The 19,542-nt window shown below is 36.1% G+C and overlaps 1 protein-coding gene across 4 annotated transcripts in view; it reads left to right on the forward strand.

Annotated features, from left to right (window-relative positions):
- PELI1 (pellino E3 ubiquitin protein ligase 1) overlaps positions 1-18,176 on the forward strand; it is a 130,409-nt gene extending 112,233 nt beyond the window's left edge. For 3 of the 4 annotated variants that reach the window (XM_082426641.1, XM_082426640.1, XM_082426643.1), the window contains 6 exons: positions 5,766-5,905; positions 8,573-8,702; positions 12,046-12,147; positions 14,383-14,580; positions 14,671-14,859; positions 15,757-18,176. In XM_082426641.1, coding sequence (XP_082282767.1) covers positions 5,835-5,905; positions 8,573-8,702; positions 12,046-12,147; positions 14,383-14,580; positions 14,671-14,859; positions 15,757-16,323 — 1,257 coding nt within the window. In that variant the 5' untranslated portion in view covers positions 5,766-5,834 and the 3' untranslated portion in view covers positions 16,324-18,176. Of the gene's footprint in view, positions 1-1,467; positions 1,505-5,765; positions 5,906-8,572; positions 8,703-12,045; positions 12,148-14,382; positions 14,581-14,670; positions 14,860-15,756 lie in introns of all 4 variants that reach the window. The other variant, XM_082426642.1, reaches the window with a different exon arrangement.
- The last annotated feature ends 1,366 nt before the right edge of the window (positions 18,177-19,542 follow it).

Below are 19,542 nucleotides of genomic sequence, written 5' to 3' on the forward strand. Positions count from 1 at the left end.
CATACTCCTACAGCTGACACCATTATTTCTCCTATTCCTCCTCTCCTTTTATGGAAAAATGCTGCTTATTAATCCTGCTGATTGTGAAAGAAGGAAGGTGATTAATTTTTCACTCTTATCAAGCAGCTGCTATAAGTTTACCTCCCTCCAATCATCAGCTAAATTGGTTTCATAAAATGGCTCTACCACAAATATAAGAAAACATTTCCTTCTGTTTGAGTCATCCTTTTGAAATCAACCACAGGAGAACTCTAGTGTAGATGGAAATCTGTTTCATCAGAGATAATATATGCAATCCACATTATATTTTTCACCATAAAGAAGCTTTGTAACATTTTCATGTTTTAAAACATTTTCCTTTTTTTCCCAGCACCTCTTATGCCTACTCACTTGCCCGCCAAAATAGGAGTGTTCAAAAGATTATGTAAACATCTTCCTAAGATCTGTTTTGTCCCTTGCTTAGTGTTTCTTTTGCTTCTTTTTATTTTTCAGGACAGGAATCTTGTACTTGTGTTTAGTATGTAGTAAGCAAGCAAAAAGGCTGTGTGCAATGTACAAAAAAAAAGAAAAGAAAAGTGTTATGTTGAGGGAGCAATTTGGACAAAGATTGGTTTCCCAGTTTTCCTTCTTAAGGTAAAACTGACGATTACGTATTATAGAGTCTTTCCTTTGCAAAGACTTGATAAGAAAACAATTGTATTTCACTGGCCTTTAAAGAACAAATGATTAGAATGTTGTATCAGTCAAATTAATGAGACTATTTCTAAGAAATATATTTTTTATGGCTAATTATTCGTCTTTTCCTTGCCCACACAAAAAACAACACTATTCCAGAATATATTTCTTTTAAAAATTTGTTTAACTTGGGAAGGTCCCTGCTGATGAGAACAGCATGCTTAGTTTTCAAGGATCAAGCAAAGCTTCAAAGTAATAGATATTATGGAAAACAGCCTTATTAATATCTTAGCAAGGTTTTCTTTATCATTTTTTTCGAGTCTCATGTAGAATTAATGGTGCTATTTCATATTCTTTGTGCTAGATCACCTTGGGATAGGACTGAATATATGGGGTCAGACCAACTAACTTAATTGAATACCAACAGGTGGGGCCTGTGATTGAGGCATTAGAATATAAATACTTTATGTACATACCTATTTCATGTTCTCAGGAGCATGACTTCAGGAATTGATTTTGAAGAATTCTGTATATTATTCAGATTTCAAAACACAGAGATTATATGAAGAGAGTGAATGCAAGAGCACTATCTAGCTGCTGGGCTTTAGGATTATACATAACCAGTACTACTAAAGTATTTTATTACAGATTTTAGATTATTAGATACAGAAATAGAAGCCAAGTTTGTGTTCCTGTGATTGAAATTTTGATATCACTGATAAAATACCCCAATTCAGACCTTCTAAGGGACCTAACCAGAGTAAGAATAATTGGGAATATGTTGTTTTTCTTGGCTCATTTGGCCAGCGGTTCTAGAAAGTATAGAATGGTGAGTATATGCCAGCCCTACTCTACTAATTCCTTGTCAAAGCTAAAATTTGTTCCTTTTGCTATAGAGGCAATAGGACTAAATCTATAGTGCCATGTGCACATTACTTGTAAATTCTTATGTTAGGACCAGATGGTCTCATATATTTCCACCTCCAAAATTATCTTCATTTTACTTTAGTCCCTTCATCTTTAGAGTTGAGGAAACAGATGACTTTGTTCAAAGAGAGAGCTAGAACTGGAACATAGGCTAATACTTGCTAGCCATGCTTTAAACTAATATCAGCCAAATATGGACATCCATGTATCATTTTCAGATTTTTGCCATATATGTGTACTTCTAATCCTATTAATACTATTGAAATTGACTTCTTTAAGTTCTTTTTAAGGAAATGTTTTGCTACTATAAATGAAAACCCTCCACTTCCTAAAAATAGAAAGTAATTCTAAAAAGGAATCTGAATCAAGACAAAGCAGTGTTATTAAAACTTAATTTAAATTTTCAATTTAATTAATTCTTGTTATTAAAATTTTAATTCTTGCTGTTCTCGGTCAGAAGTGTGTCAAAGCAGTGTTTTCATGTTTGATGGCAGTACCTTAATTGTCTAAGAAGACCACATTTAAAACCTCTAGTTAAGCTTCTGCTTAGCTTTTTAAAATGCAGTGCTTCTTTAGGGGAGAAAAGATATGGATACATGTTCATATATTAAAATATGATACAGTATAGATTAGATGGTCTTGTTATATGGAACTAAATTGTTTTTTAGTTAATTTTTCTTAAAACTTTTACATTTTTACATTGAAGGATTTAGTTAGCTTCACATCAGTTTCTTTTTCTGAATGGGGTATTTGATCAGTATAGTTTATTTTACTTAAGTGAACATTTCTGCACAAACCTAATGTCTCATAATTATGGTGCTATACCTATATATCGATTTCTGTAAACTTCGAACAATTTAATATATTAAAATCTGCTCATCAAAAGCAAATTCATCTGGGGAGATGAGAAGATTTTATAGCATATTTGAAGGAAATGTTTTTCTTAAAATAGTTCTTTACGAATGTTTCATTTCTTTAATTTTGTAAGCAATTTTAAAATTTACCAACAAAAAAGTTAGTGTGTTTGTCTGGATTGCTGGTCTAAATGTGTATGTCAGTTACAAGGGAATGAAAGGGCATCAAAGCCTTGTTTTTTTACTTGTTCTTATTCATTGGGCTACAAATATTCTGTGTTGCCTTCTCTCCAGAAGTGTTGCTGTACAAGCATATTTTACTGTAATGTAGAAAAAGGCAAGTAGGCATTTTTCATTCATGAGTTGCCTATGAAACCAATTAGTGGAAGGATAAAACCAAGAGACTTTCATGGGTTAGCTAGAAAAGTTTTCTTGTGAAACCTTCATAACAGGGCTATCAGGAAGACCAGGGGGAGAATAGATATAGGAAGTACCTGGTCCCATTAAACTTCTGATAAAATAGACATCGTAGTATTGTGGGGATTATTTATTGTAGTGATTTTTCTAGCTTATCAGAAGTGCTAGTCTTTTGTTTTTCATACATGTGTCAAATTGACATTTTTAATTAAACTTTTTATTTTGAGATAATTGTAGATTCACATGCAGTTGTTAAGAAATAATACAGAGAGAGAGAGAGATCCTTTGTACCCTTTACACAGTTCCCTCCAATGGTAATAGTTGCAAAACTATATAGTACACTATCACAGTCAGAATATTGACATTGATAAGGATACAGAACATTTCCATCACCACTGTGGTTCTTTCCTGTTGCCTTTTTGTAGCCACGCCCACTTCCCTCCTACTCCCACCCCCTCCTTAACCTGTGGCAACCACTTACCTGTTTTCTGTTTCCATAATTTTGTCATTTCAAGAATGTTATATAAATGGAATCATATGTAACCTTTTGAGCTTAGATTTTTATACTCAGCATAATTCTCTAGAGAGTTGTCCATGTTGTTTCATGTACCAATAGTTTGTTCCTTTTTCTTGCTGAGTACTATTCCATAGTATGGGTGTACCACAGTTTAATCATCCACTCAGTAAAGAACATCTGGGTTGATTCCAATTTTTGGCTATTACAAACAAAGCTGTTATAAACATTTATGTACGAGTTTTGTGTGAACATAAGTCTTGATTTCTTTGCGAGAAATGCCCAGGAGTACAATATATGTATTACCCTAAATAATTGTCTTAAATATTTCCTTTACATACATTTGGAACTACATAGGACAGTGTTAAAATTTTTGCTTTGACCTTCAGACCTAATGCAGAAGATTCAAGAAAAGGAAAGCTTACTTACCCATATTTTTACTACCATGTTCTTTCTTCTTTCCTGATGTTCCAAGCTTTTTTTCTTATCTTCTGTCTAGAGAATTCCCTCTAGCCATTCTATTAGAGTAGATCTGCTGGTGACAAATTCTCTTAATTTCCCCTCATCTGAGAATGTCTTGATTTCCCCTCCATTTTTGTTGGGTGTAGGAATCTGGTTGATAGTTATTTTCTTTCAGCACTTGAAAAGGGCCACTTTCTTCTGGCTTCTATAGTTTCTGGTGAAAAATTAATTGTCATTGTAATTGTTTTTTCCCCATAGGTAAGGTGTAGTTTTTCTCTGACTGCTTTTAAGAAAATTTCTTTGCCTTTAGTTTTCAAAAGTTTAATTCTGATGTGTCTTGGCATAGATTTCTTTAGTTTTATCCTGTGTGGGGTTTGTTCAGCTTCCTGAATCTGTGGTTTTGTTTCTCTTTTCAGATTTGGTGAGTTTCAGTCTTTATTTCTTTGAGTACTTTTTCAGCTCCACTCTTTCTCCTTTCATTCTGGACTCTGGTGATACAAATATTAGATCTTTTGCTGTAGCCCCACAGGTCCATGAGGCTCTGTTTTTTTTGTTGTTGTTTTTTGTTTTCCAGTCTATTTTTCTCTCTGTTGGTCACACTGGGTACTTTCTGTCTTCCAGTTCACTGATCCTTTACTACATTCCTTCCATTCTGGGTTGAGCCCATCCAGTGAGCTTTGTATATCTTCTATTTCTTTGCAGAGACTTTATATTTGTTTGTTTGTTTGTTTGTCTATCCCAAACTTGTTTGTAATTGATTACTGAAGCATTTTTATCATGACTGGTTTAAAATCTTTGTTAGATAATTCTCACACCTATATCATCTAAGATTTGGCATCTGTTGATTATCTTTTTGCATTGTTTTAATTCTGTCTAGTTCTTGATATAATAAGTGGGTTTTTTTTGAAACCTGGACATTTTTGTATTAAGTTCTGACACTGGATATTATCCAGACCTTCTGTTTTCACTGGCTTTTCCTCACATTGTTCTGTCAGGGGAAGAGGGGGAGCCTCTTTGTTACTGCCAGGTGGACATGGAAGTCCAGGTTCCCTCCTTAGCCTCCATTGACACCTGAGGGAAGGAGATCCTGCCTAGTCCAGGATGGAAGTCCAGCTCTAGACCACTCCCCGTGGTCTCCACTGACACCACTAGGGAAGAGGAGGGGGCATGTTACTAGCCAACAGGGTGGAAGTGCTGGCTTTCTACTTGACCTGCTCTGACACTACCTGTGGCAGGGGCAGGGCCAGGGGAGGTCAGGCCGCCTCATTATGGCCTCATGAGGTAGAATTCTGGGCTCCCCACTCAGGCCTTGCTGGTGAGGGTGGTGGTAGGGTCACAGTGTTTTCTGTGGTGTTGGCTGCAGTAGAGCAGTTATTGTCAAAAGTTTTCTGTCTTGCTAAGGCTGCCATTTTCTTGTTCCTTTGATTAGAGAGGCCAGACATTTGTCAGGTGTTTGTTTGTTTGTTTTTCTGTCTGCCAGTTGGCATTTCCAGGTTGCTAGATTCTTCAGCTCCAAGTGTGGGATTATATTAGGCAAAAAGAAAACCCAAAGAACTCACCACTGAGTCGTTCCTTGGACCCGGAGGCCCCTAACTATTCTGCCTTCTCTCTACTTTTCGGAGTCTTCTTATGTATTATATATAATGTCCAGGGTTTTTAGTTATAATTACCAGAAATAGTAGGGAAAATAATGTCTACTTCATCTTCCTGGAACCAGAAGTTGCTAAATTTACATTTTTAATGTATTTAAACGGTTATATCAAATATATAACCATTATTGGGGAAAATGTCACATACTTTATATATTATGTGATACTTTGCATAATATTGTGCTCACAAGGACTGCTAGAAAAGAACATCTTTATTTAAACTGAAATTCATTGTTCAAATTATTAATGAAAACTTTTCCCCTCTAGGAAATAATGCAAAAGGTGTCCCAAGGCTCCTGATCAGTGAACAGAGATTTGAGAAAAACAGCCAAGCTCATGTTTTCTCCTGATCAAGAAAATCATCCATCCAAAGCACCAGTAAAATACGGTGAACTCATTGTCTTAGGGTAAGGTTTCTCCATCTGATGAGCATATAATTGAATGATATATGGTAACTTGAACATCTAGGTTAAAAGTACCTTTTTTAGAATTTATATCCTACCGATTTCCAAAGAGTATTTAAAGCTACAGAATAGTATTACCAAATCAAGAAACTCTTTTAATTCTCATTTTATTATCATCTTTTATAAGTACTCAAATGCTACATAAACTCTGCCTCACCCTCACCCCTAGAAAGGACAAACCTTAAAGATGAAGTAAAAGTGGTATTTGTCTAAAGTCACATAGCCAGCCCATTTGTCTTTCCTGTCCCTTCTTTTAGAAAATTTGCCTCAGCTACTTTACCAAAAATCCCCTCTCTGCTTAGGTCATTTCGTGTGGGTTAGTATTTATTTATTCCTTTCCCCTCTGAGGCAGCCAGGACCTTGCTACTTGTTTACTTCAAAAGTAATCTCATCCATTCAACTGACACAGATACAATCTGTGATTGAGGAATAGATGATTCCATTATTTCAGTTTATTCAATCTAAACTTGCCACAGCTGTCAAGATGGAGACACAGTGTTAGTCTGTTTACTAGAGATCTCAGAAACTAGAAATTGTGAAATTTACTTTCCCCCTACTGTTTCTCTCCTGCCTAAAAAGCAGCTCTAGACATTACAACATGTTTTAGAATCAGTTTGGTGCAAATTCTTCTTTAAGTGAGAATATGTCCATTGTTTCAGATAAGAAAGTAAGAAAAACTGGGGAGATAATATGGCATTACTAAGCTTGAGTGGAAGCCAGGAATCCTGGATTCCAGTGCTTATTCCAACACTGCTAGCTGTATGGCCTTAGGCAAGTCAGTTAACCATTCTGGGCCTTAGTTTCCTCTTCTGTAAAATGACAGGTAGACAAGATCATCTAAGGCCCTTTGAGATAAAAAAGCAGGTTTTTTCTCAAAAACAATTTAAAAGATTGTAAACAATATAGTAACTACAATATTACAATTTCAAATCACATAGATTTTGATGTATTAATGACAAACAGCTTTTAACCACCAAAAACTATTCAGAGTTAAATTCTTCAGGAAATTTGAGTCATTTGAAGACTTAGAATTTAAAATTTAATATATGGTTTAAACTGGGTCTTTTAGCCCAGCAGTTTCTCAGTTAATCTTATCAGTAGTAGTTGTCTCTGTACCTGGCACTTGGTATCTTAAAATGCAAATAATGCTTCTTCTCAACCCTCTAGAAGGAGAAGTCAAGCTACATAAGGTTGTCAGTTTCATGCTGTTGCTTTTTAAAAAAGAGCTCTGAGCTGCAGGAACACAGTATGGGAATAGAGAGCATATGTCCAGAAGAGGAACAAGGCAAGCTCTGGGTGGGTAGTGAGGGGCAGTGAGGAGCCCACATGGGTGGGCTGGGGCCAGCACAGCCTAGAACAGCAGACTTCATGCATTAGCTGCCAGACGCCACTCTGAACTTCCAGCAGGGGTTTTCTCCAGTAGAGTCAGAGTGTGTTACATTTTATAAAGGTTCAGTGTAATTTCTGTATCTGACAGTCTTTGAGTAAACTCCCTTCCCTTCCTTGTCAGACACTAACGTAGGCCATTTTACAAGTACATTCTCCTCCACCCTCAAAACTGTCCCCGTTCCTTGCCTCATTTTCCCCCAGAGTAACCAACTGTAAATAAGAAACCATCAAACCAAAGATTTTTGTCAGGCGGTAAGAAGATAGTACATGAAGAGAGGTGATTATTAAGCTACCGTTCATGCCGCAACGGTGCAGTAGAATGAAAAAAGAATGACAAACACCTGGATTCCAATTCTAGCTTTGCCAGTGTCACTTGTGTGACCTTCAGGAAATAACTTAATTCCTCTGAGCTTCTGAGGAGCTTAATTCCTCTGAGGGATAACTTAATTCCTAACCTGTAACAGTGGCTGGTGGCGCCAGTCTCGCAGTTTTTATGAGAATGGATTAAGCGAGGTGATGTGTGGAATAGAACCCACTAGTGCCTAGTACATAGTAAACACCCAAATGTTTTGAACTTTTTTCCTATTAGTTCAGTCCTTGCTTCCTTGGCTTAGCTTTAGGGCATATATATGCTATCATGGAGAAATGGTCATAAGGTCTGAACAACAAAAGTATGTTTAACTACCACTTAGTTACACTCAGTCAGGCAGGTTTTGCTGACATCATGTGAATATGAGTGTGTATATGCAAGTAGCTGAGACTTAAATCTAAAAATTCCTTATTTCAGAAGTTCAGCTATTAATAAAGTGTTTGGTTCATAGTTAAAGGAGATTATATTGTACTTTTAAAGGTTGTATTAGCACATGCAAACTCACCTTTTTAAAAAAAAGAATGAGTCATATGAAGTCAGATATGCCATTAATCAGCTCTTGATTATCTTGAATAAAAGAGGGAAGGAAAATATAGATAATTCACAGCTGTGTGTAATCCAAAAGGTGCTTCTCTGTGACTTCGAATGTCACCAGAAAGAATCTCATTTTGTTTCACACTCAGGCAGCTGGTCTGAGGATCAAAAATTGCTAGAATTTAATTCCAGACACGTATAATCTGCTAATACATAATGAATTGGGGATTGATCCTCTAAGACGAAGTGTAAAACATTTCTTTTAGAATTGTGTGGTTCTTACATGAGATCCCCTAAACTTTTTTCTCCTCCATCAGGTATAATGGGTCTCTCCCAAACGGCGATAGAGGAAGGAGGAAAAGTAGGTTTGCTTTGTTTAAAAGACCTAAGGCAAATGGGGTGAAGCCCAGCACTGTGCATATTGCTTGTACTCCTCAGGCTGCAAAGGTAAAAAACAAAAAAAAAAACCAAAAAATAAAAACTAAATAAATTAACTTGGAGAAATTGAAAGACTTGTACTTGCTGTTTATATTCTCTAGCATTCCCTTCACATTCTGTACCAGAATTTTCCTTTTGTTTGGGTGGGAGAAGACGCTTTGGAGATGGGATATCTGAAGAACTGCCATCTGGAAGAGCATAGGACTTTTTTTTTTTTTTATGACAAACTGGCATCGGTGGGTGGAAATTAGAAGGGAATAAATCCTTTTTCTTATTAAAAAGGTGGGGTGGGGTGGGGCCAGGGCTTTATGTAGTATTTGGAATTGTGAAACTCCCCTGAGAAGTAGGGCGTCCTGCTATTACCAGAGAGACCCCGCCTGGGCTGGGCAGGGAATGTGGTTCATAATATTTGTATTCAGGTACTAGAAGCATGTTTGGATGGGGTGATTTTTTTAACTAAAGATCCTGTGGATGCTCTTGTTTTTATTTATTTTTTGTTTTATGATCGTCATGGCTTTTAGCATACTGCCTTGAACACAGTAGACCTCAATAATTATTAAATTGAATCAAAGCTATGAAAGCAAATACCCAATTGTGTCTATAATATAACTTCTCAATCTCCTGGACTATTTAATGCTTCTCACCCCCTTTTTATTTCCCAACCAAGATCTCAAGAAGCTGGGCCACCATTTCAGGACCCTTGGGCTTTTCCTAGACAATAAGGGGGAATTTCAGATCTTTACATTTCCTGTGAATTCCTCTACTTCCAATTTTATAACAGACTGAATTTGATACTGTGGTGAGTGAATAAAAATTACAAAGAGTTCTTTGACTTCTGGAAGTATCTATATCTTTAGCTAAGCAGCCCCAGAATGTACGTTAATATTACACCATCTGAGGTATATTTTTGTAGGTTTAATAAAAGAGAGAGAAATTGGCATACAGTGCCTTTGCTGTAGGTCACAGCTCTGGTCCCTGAAGTCAGTTGGATTTTTGGCTTTGTTTTATATCCAGTGTGGTGTCTAAACAAGAGTTCTCATGCCTTGAGTAGTCTTCCTCTTTTACTGTTCGAGAACCAGTGAATGTAGAAAAGGGACAGTTTCTTTTAGGTGTTTCTTTCTGCTCCTTTGCAGAGAAGGGATGTACTGATAAATAATAAGCAGGTGGTGGAGTGGAAGGCTTATTGATCCAATCTGAGGAGCTTCTTTCCAGTATTTCCCCACAGAAGTGCTCTTGACATTTTGGGTGTGCCAATTCTTCTTTATGCAGGACTGTCCTACATGTTGTAGGATATTTAATATTCTTGGTCCTCAGCCACTAAATGCCACTTAAGCCCTCAAATCATTGTGACAGCCAAAACTTGCACCTACGTATTTCCAAATGCCCCTTACACAGCTAATATTACCTCTGGTTGAGACCCACTATCAGAAATCTTTCTGATCCTTACTTCTGTAATTTCCTATTCTGTACTTTTCTTCATATTTTTACTGTCATGCTCCTAATGTTTTCATTGTTGGCTCCTTTTCATCTTTACTAGGCAACAAGAATCTTAGGGGTCAAAAATTGACATTTTCCTCTTTCAATTTTGGAAGGATGTGGTAATGAGGTCATGAAGAAAACTAATTGTTTAGTCTGGCAGTCATCTGGGATGAGTGGTTAAACCCTGCCTTCCAGTCCAGTGAGAACTTGACATAGTTCTTATTCTCAATCTAAGAGTAGGTCTAATAGTTTAAAAAACAAACAAACAACAGAAAAAAACCAGGGCCTAACAATCTCAAAGTACACAAAACCTGTGTTTTTAAATCCCTTTAGCCATTAAGAATTAACTTCCAAAATACTGAGCAATTCTTTCATTGAAAAATCAGCTGCTTAATGCTGAGTTAAAATAATTGTAGGTTTTTAAACCTTTAAAACCATTTTGTAATGTTTATGAACACATAAATGTGTAGTAAAACATGTTAAGCATGTGCATGGGAGTGACCTACACTGCACTCTTGAGATTCAGTACCTCCACAGAGAGAGGGGAGTAGGGAAGGACATGTAAGCATCCTTCATTATATCTGCAGTTTAATTTCTTTTAAAAAATCAGAAGCAAAAAATGGCATTAGTAAGAATGATAAAGCTGGGTAGTTAGTACCCAGGTGTTTATTTATTCTCTTTGTATATTTGAAAATTTCATGATCTTAATTATCTTAAAACTGTGGTTTTAAGGCTTTATCTATTACAGATTAGCTACAAATTGAAACCAAGTAAAATTTTATAATGCCAAAGTTCTAATTAAGAAAGTTTTTTCATTTAGCCTCTTTGCTGCCTATAATCATTCTTCTATGTCTTTCTGTTTTCCTTCTATGCAACCTGTTTCCACTTCCTTTGTGCAGGTTTTTCCCCCTCTGCTATTATCGTCAACTCATATACATAGAAAACGCCTGAAAACAAAACTGAAAAGTTCTTTTTAGCAATGTTTTTAGTTTGGCATAAGTCAGAAGTACAGTCATAAGCATTGTATCCATTTCCTTTGGTATGCTTAATCATTCTATGAATTTTTCTGTATCTAGCCCAGCATATGGCAAATATTTGTCATCTATAGAGTCACAGAATGGCTAGGAAAACCAATTATCTCTGCTTATTTGTTAACTTTAAACCTCTTTGAGTTAGTTTAAAAATAAGATTCCTCTTATCTTGCAAGATTTTGTATTTTCTCCTTATCAGAGCACTACTGAGTACTGCTTTCAGTTTCTACCTGGGATTTGGTTTCGATTACCTTATAATTTAAAATACTTATAATGGAGACTCAGATTGTATAATGTTTTTATACAGTGAACTTATGTTCTTACTCTATAATTGCTTCAGTGTACAGACATACCTCAGATATATTTTGGGTTCAGTTCTAGACCACCACAATAAAGCAAATCACAACAAATTTTTTTGGTTTCCCAGTGCATATAAAAGTTATGTTTACACTATGCTGTATTCTACTAAGTGTGCAATAATAGCATTATGTCTAAAAAAATAATGTATATACGTTAATTTAAAAATACTTTATTGCTAAAAAATGCTAACCGTCATCTGACAGTGCAGAGTTGGCACAAACCTTCAGTTTGTAAAAAAAAAAACGCAATATCTGTGAAGCATAATAAAATGAGGTCTGCCTGGATTCTTCCGCATCCCACTTAACCTAAGAAACCACTGTCACAGCCGAGGTTACGGGAGAGTTATTAATCTCTACCCTAAATTTCAGGGAGAAGATATGTTACACACATAATAAATAGATGACCTTTTTTTTTTAATGAAAAGATTATCTATTTTGAGTGACCTACCTGCTAATTTTTGCTATTGATCTTTCCTTCCTTAGGCAATAAGCAACAAGGACCAGCATAGCATATCATACACCTTGTCTCGGGCCCAGACAGTGGTGGTTGAATATACTCATGACAGCAACACTGATATGTTTCAGGTATTGTAACATCTACATTTTTTTTTTTAAGTTAAAAACCTGTTGTAAGTGACTTTTGCTGTGGTCTGATTAAGATTTGTCATATTTTAGTGCATTTCATTAAAATATATATTGATTTCTAAACCCCATATATAGAAGTCCATGTAGCATGGTTAAAAGATGGGCTCTGAAATCAGAATTCCTGGTAAACATTACTTAGTTACTCTCTGCCTCCGTTTCCTCCTATAAAGTGCAGATAATAGAACTTCCTTCAGGTGACTATTAGGAGGCTTAAATGTGTTAATACCTATAAAGTCCTCAGAACTGTGCCGGGTACCTGGTAAACACTTAGCTATTAATATTAGTAGCTATAATAATTATTAGCTATTATTATCTAAAAAAAGGAACCAAGAGATATTTTGTACACATTTATGATTTTTTTTTTGCTATTACTTGTCACCTTCCTCTCTAGGCAACTGAAACTACAGGCAGTTTCTAACTGTTCACATCATATATGTGGAGTCAAACTTGCTTCTCAGCACATATTTGGTCAAAGCTATTGGCGATAACAGTTTTTATTTCTCTCATTCTTTGTACCAATCCAGTGCTGATGGTTTTATAAATTGATAGATGATGGAAAAGCTAAACCCAAAGACGTAAGCAAAATTCATGATATCTTCTCCCTTAATATTGGGTTTTGTAAGGCCTTGCGCTTTTTTGAAACAAATGGGACGTAAAGTACCTAATAATGTTGTTCTTATACTTGTAGTCCCAATGACTTTTCAGTTTTTCTTTATTTTACAAGAATTAAATGAAGATGAATAAGGCCTGGAGGTGTCTTTGCTGTAGTCAGTAACAAAGTATTTCTTAAAGTCACTCTCCCCCACATCCTTTTAATGGAATGCTGAATTTTTTAGAACAGTAGAAATATTTTTAGTTCCAAAGGTCTGAGACCGTTTTCTTTGGATATCATATTCTTAAAAATAAAGGGACATCCAATGTTACATTTTTTAACCAACAAATTTCCCCCTAACACTATCCAAACTAAATAAAGACTTTGTACTTGGTGGCAGGATAAAAACACTGAAGAATTTTATCTAAAAGTGTGCTGATATAAGGAATTCTTAAAGCTCAACTATGCAAAGAATGACTTAAGAGTCGTCATTTTGTAAAGGGTCAATATTTTTTCTTAGTAACGGTATTCTTTAATTTTTTATGATACTACTTTATAACAAAGACATTAATGAACTGATTTCTAAATGTTTACTTTAAAACTCTGTGACATTTGTCACTTTTGTCATCTCTTCCACTGATTTCCTTTTTTCTTTTCAACATTCATCTTCCAAAATGAAATTAATTTATACTTGCTAGACCTTTGAAGATGTTTAATTCACTGACACCTCACCCAGCAGAACTTCGTTCTAAGAACCTTGTCTCTCTGAAATATGGCCAAGAACGAGGAAGAAAACAAAAAGGACACCTAGACATATAAGATAAATGCCACAAAGTCCATGCACTTTTCCCTGCTCCCTGGAGAATCCCTTAGGCCATCACTAGGAACCTTTTGAAATACTATTCTTTGAAGTTTGGTTATTTTGATTTCTCAACCCATGGCAGAATTAGAGTAACTAGTTAGAGGAGGGGTATGCTGCTAGAGGCAAATATGCCCAACAGCAATAAATGGTAGCTGACAACCTGACAGAAGAGACACAAGAATCCTGTGAATTATACATAAGAGCTCAAAGCACGGCTTCGTAAACCTTTAACATAAGGATCAGCGTTCCTTTATACCTTTATAGCACCTGAAGACATCAGTGCAGTTCAGCTTACTATAAATGGTATTCATAGTGTAATGTCCTGGAGTCATCATAAAAGATTTACTTTTATGTTCATTATACTCTGTTAAGGAAACTAGAGTAATACATGGTAGACATATTTCTGTCCAAAGGGGTTAAAATTAAAATCTGCAGCCACCTAGAAATCTCAGCCATCCTAAACTCTTCATTCCCTGAGGGTTTCGTATATTCTGGGTTGTAAGTTCCTACTAAATTTTATTGCTCTAAGTGATTACTACATCAGAGGAAATGTGACAGATTGGTTTTCAAGGGTATAGATGCCCCAGAGTTAAGTATGATAAGTTTGAGCATTAGAAATTTCAGAGGCTTAATGATTTCACCTTACTGTTTGTGCCTTTCTTGAGTGGATTTTCCATTGTGTTCCTTTGAATAGGTTTATAGATATTTGTTTTTCCCTTAGATTGGTCGGTCGACTGAAAGTCCCATTGACTTTGTAGTAACTGACACAGTTCCTGGAAGTCAAAGTAATTCTGATACACAGTCAGTGCAAAGCACCATATCAAGATTTGCCTGTAGAATCATATGTGAACGGAATCCCCCCTTTACAGCACGGATTTATGCTGCAGGATTTGACTCATCAAAAAACATCTTTCTTGGGGTAAAAAGCTTTTTTCCTAAATGTTGCATTTTATAACCACTTCTATTTCCCAATTACAAATAAACAGAAGCTCACTATTTTTCCTACTAGGAGAAGGCTGCCAAATGGAAGACATCAGATGGACAGATGGATGGCTTGACCACCAATGGCGTTCTTGTTATGCATCCACGCAATGGGTTCACAGAAGACTCCAAGCCTGGAATATGGAGAGAAATATCAGTGTGTGGAAATGTATTCAGCCTGCGTGAAACCAGATCAGCTCAGCAGCGAGGGAAAATGGTAAGTACTGAGATGTAGCTTCTTATTTAACAGCAGTAAACGCATAGGGTGAGTTGGACTGAGTGCATTACATATTCCCAAAAACTATTAAATCTTTTGCTGACACAGAGTACCAAGTATGGCTATCAAGTGCTGACTACCAAATACTATACCAGGAGGATAATATCTTAATGTTTCAATTAGAACACTCTAAAAATTTATTCTTCTTTTATATTATGTTAATATATTTTAAAACCTAAGCTTTCCCAATTTAAATAGCACTCTGTGGGGCTTCCCTGGTGGCGCAGTGGTTGAGAATCTGCCCGCCAATGCAAGGGACATGGGTTCGAGCCCTGGTCTGGGAAGATCCCACATGCCACAGAGCAACTAGGCCCGTGAGCCACAAGTGCTGAGCCTGCGCGTCTGGAGCCTGTGCTCCGCAACAAGAGAGGCCGTGATAGTGAGAGGCCCGCGCACCGCGATGAAGAGTGGCCCCCGCTTGCCGCAACTAGAGAAAGCCCTCGCACAGAAACGAAGACCCAACACAGCCATAAATAAATAATAAATAAATAAATAAATAAATAAATAAATAAATAAATAAAAATAGCACTCTGTGTATTTTCTACTTGTATCTGTATATCTTTGACCAACATATTTACCAAATTGGAAATATTAAACTTACTGATCAGCCAGATGTTTTAATCATAAATTGTCTTTGCTGAAAAGAGGTAAGTTACTGCTCAATATTTTATCCTTGATTTTCAAACCCATCTTTTTCATGACTGCCATTCGAGTTTCTTAAATAAACAACCAGAGGAAATCTTGATTCTTGAGTAAGGAGCACGTAAGACCGAAACTCTTAGGTAAAAATCCAAAACTCAGTGGTGAATGTGTTTTTTTGATTCTTGTTTCCTCTAGGTGGAAATTGAAACCAATCAGTTACAAGATGGCTCATTAATTGACCTCTGTGGTGCAACATTGCTGTGGCGTACTGCAGAAGGCCTTTCCCACACTCCGACCGTGAAGCATTTAGAAGCTTTAAGACAGGAAATCAATGCAGCACGACCTCAGTGCCCTGTAGGGTTCAACACACTAGCATTTCCTAGTATGAAGAGGAAAGATGTTGTTGATGAAAAGCAACCATGGGTGTATCTGAACTGCGGCCATGTGCATGGCTATCATAACTGGGGAAACAAAGAAGAACGTGATGGAAAAGATCGTGAATGTCCTATGTGTAGGTCTGTTGGTCCCTATGTCCCTCTGTGGCTTGGATGTGAAGCTGGATTTTATGTGGACGCCGGCCCTCCAACCCATGCGTTTAGCCCGTGTGGGCATGTGTGTTCAGAAAAGACAACTGCCTACTGGTCCCAGATCCCGCTTCCACATGGTACTCATACTTTTCATGCAGCCTGTCCCTTTTGTGCACATCAGTTGGCTGGTGAACAAGGCTACATCAGACTTATTTTCCAAGGACCTCTAGACTAACAGACCGTTGTCCTCCAGGACTACATTATACATTTATAAGCTAAGTGATTTGGGTTTTCCAACCTGTTGTCCACATCACAGTTTTTCTGCTCTGGTCATTTGCATTAAGATGAGTAATTTTTTTAAACATTTATAATAAATAGTAGCAATTTCTGAGCAAAAATCTGGGAAACTCAAGCAAAGGAATTTCCAAAAGTACCAGACTTCTGAATTCTGAGTTTTGAAAATATATTTTGAGGAGAAAAAGACATAGTCTAATTTGATGCCTTCATTTTAGTGTTTTGAATCACCCATCCTCAGTGTTGAAAAATTGTTTTGTATAACTGAGGATACTGTTGGTTCAAACTATGTTAGTTTACAGTTTGTTGCAAACATTGTAAAATACAGCAACATGTATATTAACTTTTTTTCTATTTATCTTTATTATAGAAAATATCTTAGAATGTTCTTGGTAGAGCAGCATGGTAACGATGGTCTCACACTCTTGGTGTGAATGGTAGTTTAGCAAGCATAGCTCAAGGATTTGCAAAGTTAGGAAGAAGGACAAGAGAGCCTCTCTCCCCACCCCCATCTAAATATGAAATTTGGTAAATTAGAATACTTTGTAAAAACAAATTCATATTAATTACCATTATGTAAGAGGTGTTTGTTTTTAACCACATTGAAGATAATCAGGAATGATTTTTTTCCCTCAATGTTTCTCCCATGTGTAGTACTATAACAAAAACTTAATGCTAAGAAACATTTCACATGCTCCTTTGAATATGCAATTTAATCTAGATTATCTGTTTTTCTCCCATGATAACTAATCTGTTTTTAGTATCAGCAACATTTGGCAAGTTTATTTTTTAGATATAAACTGTGGTTCATCTGTTCACTGTTTCTAGAAAAAAAATCATTCCCATGAGAAAAAGCATAAATAACAAGAAAGGAGAGTGACTTGATTTGCTTTTAGAAAAAGAAATGCTTAATTAACTATCCTGTATTTGGACTTATTCAGGTAAGAAATTTAGAGAGATATAAAGGGTTGAATGACAACAGTGCTCTTTTTTTTTAATCTAACAGACCAGCCTTAACTGTGGGCTTGAATCCTAAAAGGACAGTTGCCACAGTGTGACTCAAGGAAATGCTTGGTTGGCAAATGAGCACCAGTGACAGCCAAATGGAGGGACATACTTGCATGGTCAGTTTATTCTCTAATTCCAGTAAGTTCTTTGCTTTCAGAAGCAAGAAAACATTTCTTCTCCCCTCCCCCCACCCCCCCCTTTTTTTTTTAACACACCACAAGGAAAGTATAGACAGTTGCACTACATCAAACCCTTTGTGACACTTGTAGAAATCAGTACACTTTTAGATTAGACAGAATCATTTTTTTAATCTTTTGTTTTCTTTTAGTTCGAAAAATTGTATTATACTTAATTGACTCTAGCAAAATTTTGTATGTGGTAGCACAGCTTTAATTTATCCTATTACAGTGCTGTTCTGAATTTTCTTTTGGTTTTTAAAAAACAAAACCTGTTGCTTAGAAGCCATGAACTATTTTACTTTACTTCAACTTGTCAAAATTTCCTTGTTTTAAAAAATCATTTGGGTTCACTCAGGAAATGCATGTCAGGAAACTTTGTATTATAAGTTGACTAGTTGTGATGTATCAGTAACTGCTGTTACTCCTTTTTCAAAGAAATATAATTGATTTTGAAGTTTTCTAGATTGTCACATGCTTTGTGACTAATGCAAGGAAATCAAGTCCTGTGTTGTATTTGTTCTAGTCATTTCTATTCAGGCTATATATTGTAGCTGATTTTTATTTGCAATTAATTTATTCAAACTGAGTAAATACTTTTCAAAATAGATATTTGAATTTGCCTTTGTGAGTTCATTTTTGCATAACTGAGAATGGGAAACCAGAAGTGAAAACTTGTGGACAAATCTAGTCCACACTCCAAAAATATTCACTTGAAATAGATGAGGAGTTTGCATTTAATGTAACACTTTAAATCTCTGGTTCTCTTGGGAAAGCATCTCTTACTTATCAATAGAGGAACTTCTTTAGTGGTTGAATAATTGAGGCCTTTTTCTAAGTTAAGCCCTGCTGGAGAGATGGCTTGTAGCAAGTTGCGTACTAGACCGTTTAATAGTGCCTCAGTGATCATAAAAGGTTCATGTTCTTCCCGAGGTGCCTGAATTTCCTCCTACCAACTAAGAAAAATCTGGTTCACTTTCTATCAAATTTAAGTTTTGAAAACTCAGGTAATTTAAATCTTTAGTCATACTTTTTCTGTTCAAGCATTTTAATTATTAATTCTTTCATTTTGCCAATGCCTAACGGAATACTTTTACTTACTCAGTTGTATTAAGGGCATGTCAGTATTCTGGCCAAAGAGAAGAAGTTGTATTTAGGTCTCCTAAATGCACTCTCAAGAAAGACAATCTTTATGGCTCAATTCTTTTATCAAAGTGATCTTAATATCTAAATGTTCCTTACATTGTACAGTGAATTAAATTTCCCTTCATCTAAAATGTTAGGGTCATGAAGCAAGACAGGGTAGATATCTAGAAAGAGGAGTCTTTCATCATGTTATCTTCTCGAAGCTGTGATTGCTTACTTTCATGATATAAAAATCTTCTAGTACGTGTGAAACAGGATAGGAATAAATAATCATGTAAATATATAATTACATCTAACATGAGTACTCCCACTCCACTCTTCCTTCAGAAGAGTGCCCCAAGAACCATGTGTGATGCATGACCTTCTGACACATAGACTGAGTGAGGGCACCAGTGAAAGTCCATCCATTATTTCTTTAACTTTATAAAAAAAATATAATTCCAACATGTTGGCCCCTCATCCCAGGCGATCATCTTATGCTAGCCCACTTTAGAGACCACTGGCTGAAAGAGCTGTGATCCATTCTTTGGTTTTTGTGTTCTAAGCATTAACCATGTAGCAAATCAGATCACCAAAATACTACATAACTGAACTGTATTACTCTATCTCCCACTCCCGCTTTCAGAATTACTCCTATATAAGTATACTCTAAGGCCATGCCCTCAGAATTTTACCCACACATTCTTACAGCGGATATTTGAATATCCACTGTGCAACAAGCCCTGTTCTAACACTGGGTGATGTAGCAGGAAAAAAACAAAACAAAACAAAACCCTGCCTTCATGGGGTTTACATTCTAGTGGGGAAGATGGAAATGAACATGAAAATTA

Source organism: Balaenoptera physalus (genome assembly GCF_965194825.1).
Source record: "Balaenoptera physalus genome assembly, chromosome: 15".
Classification (NCBI taxonomy): Eukaryota; Metazoa; Chordata; class Mammalia; order Artiodactyla; family Balaenopteridae; genus Balaenoptera; species Balaenoptera physalus.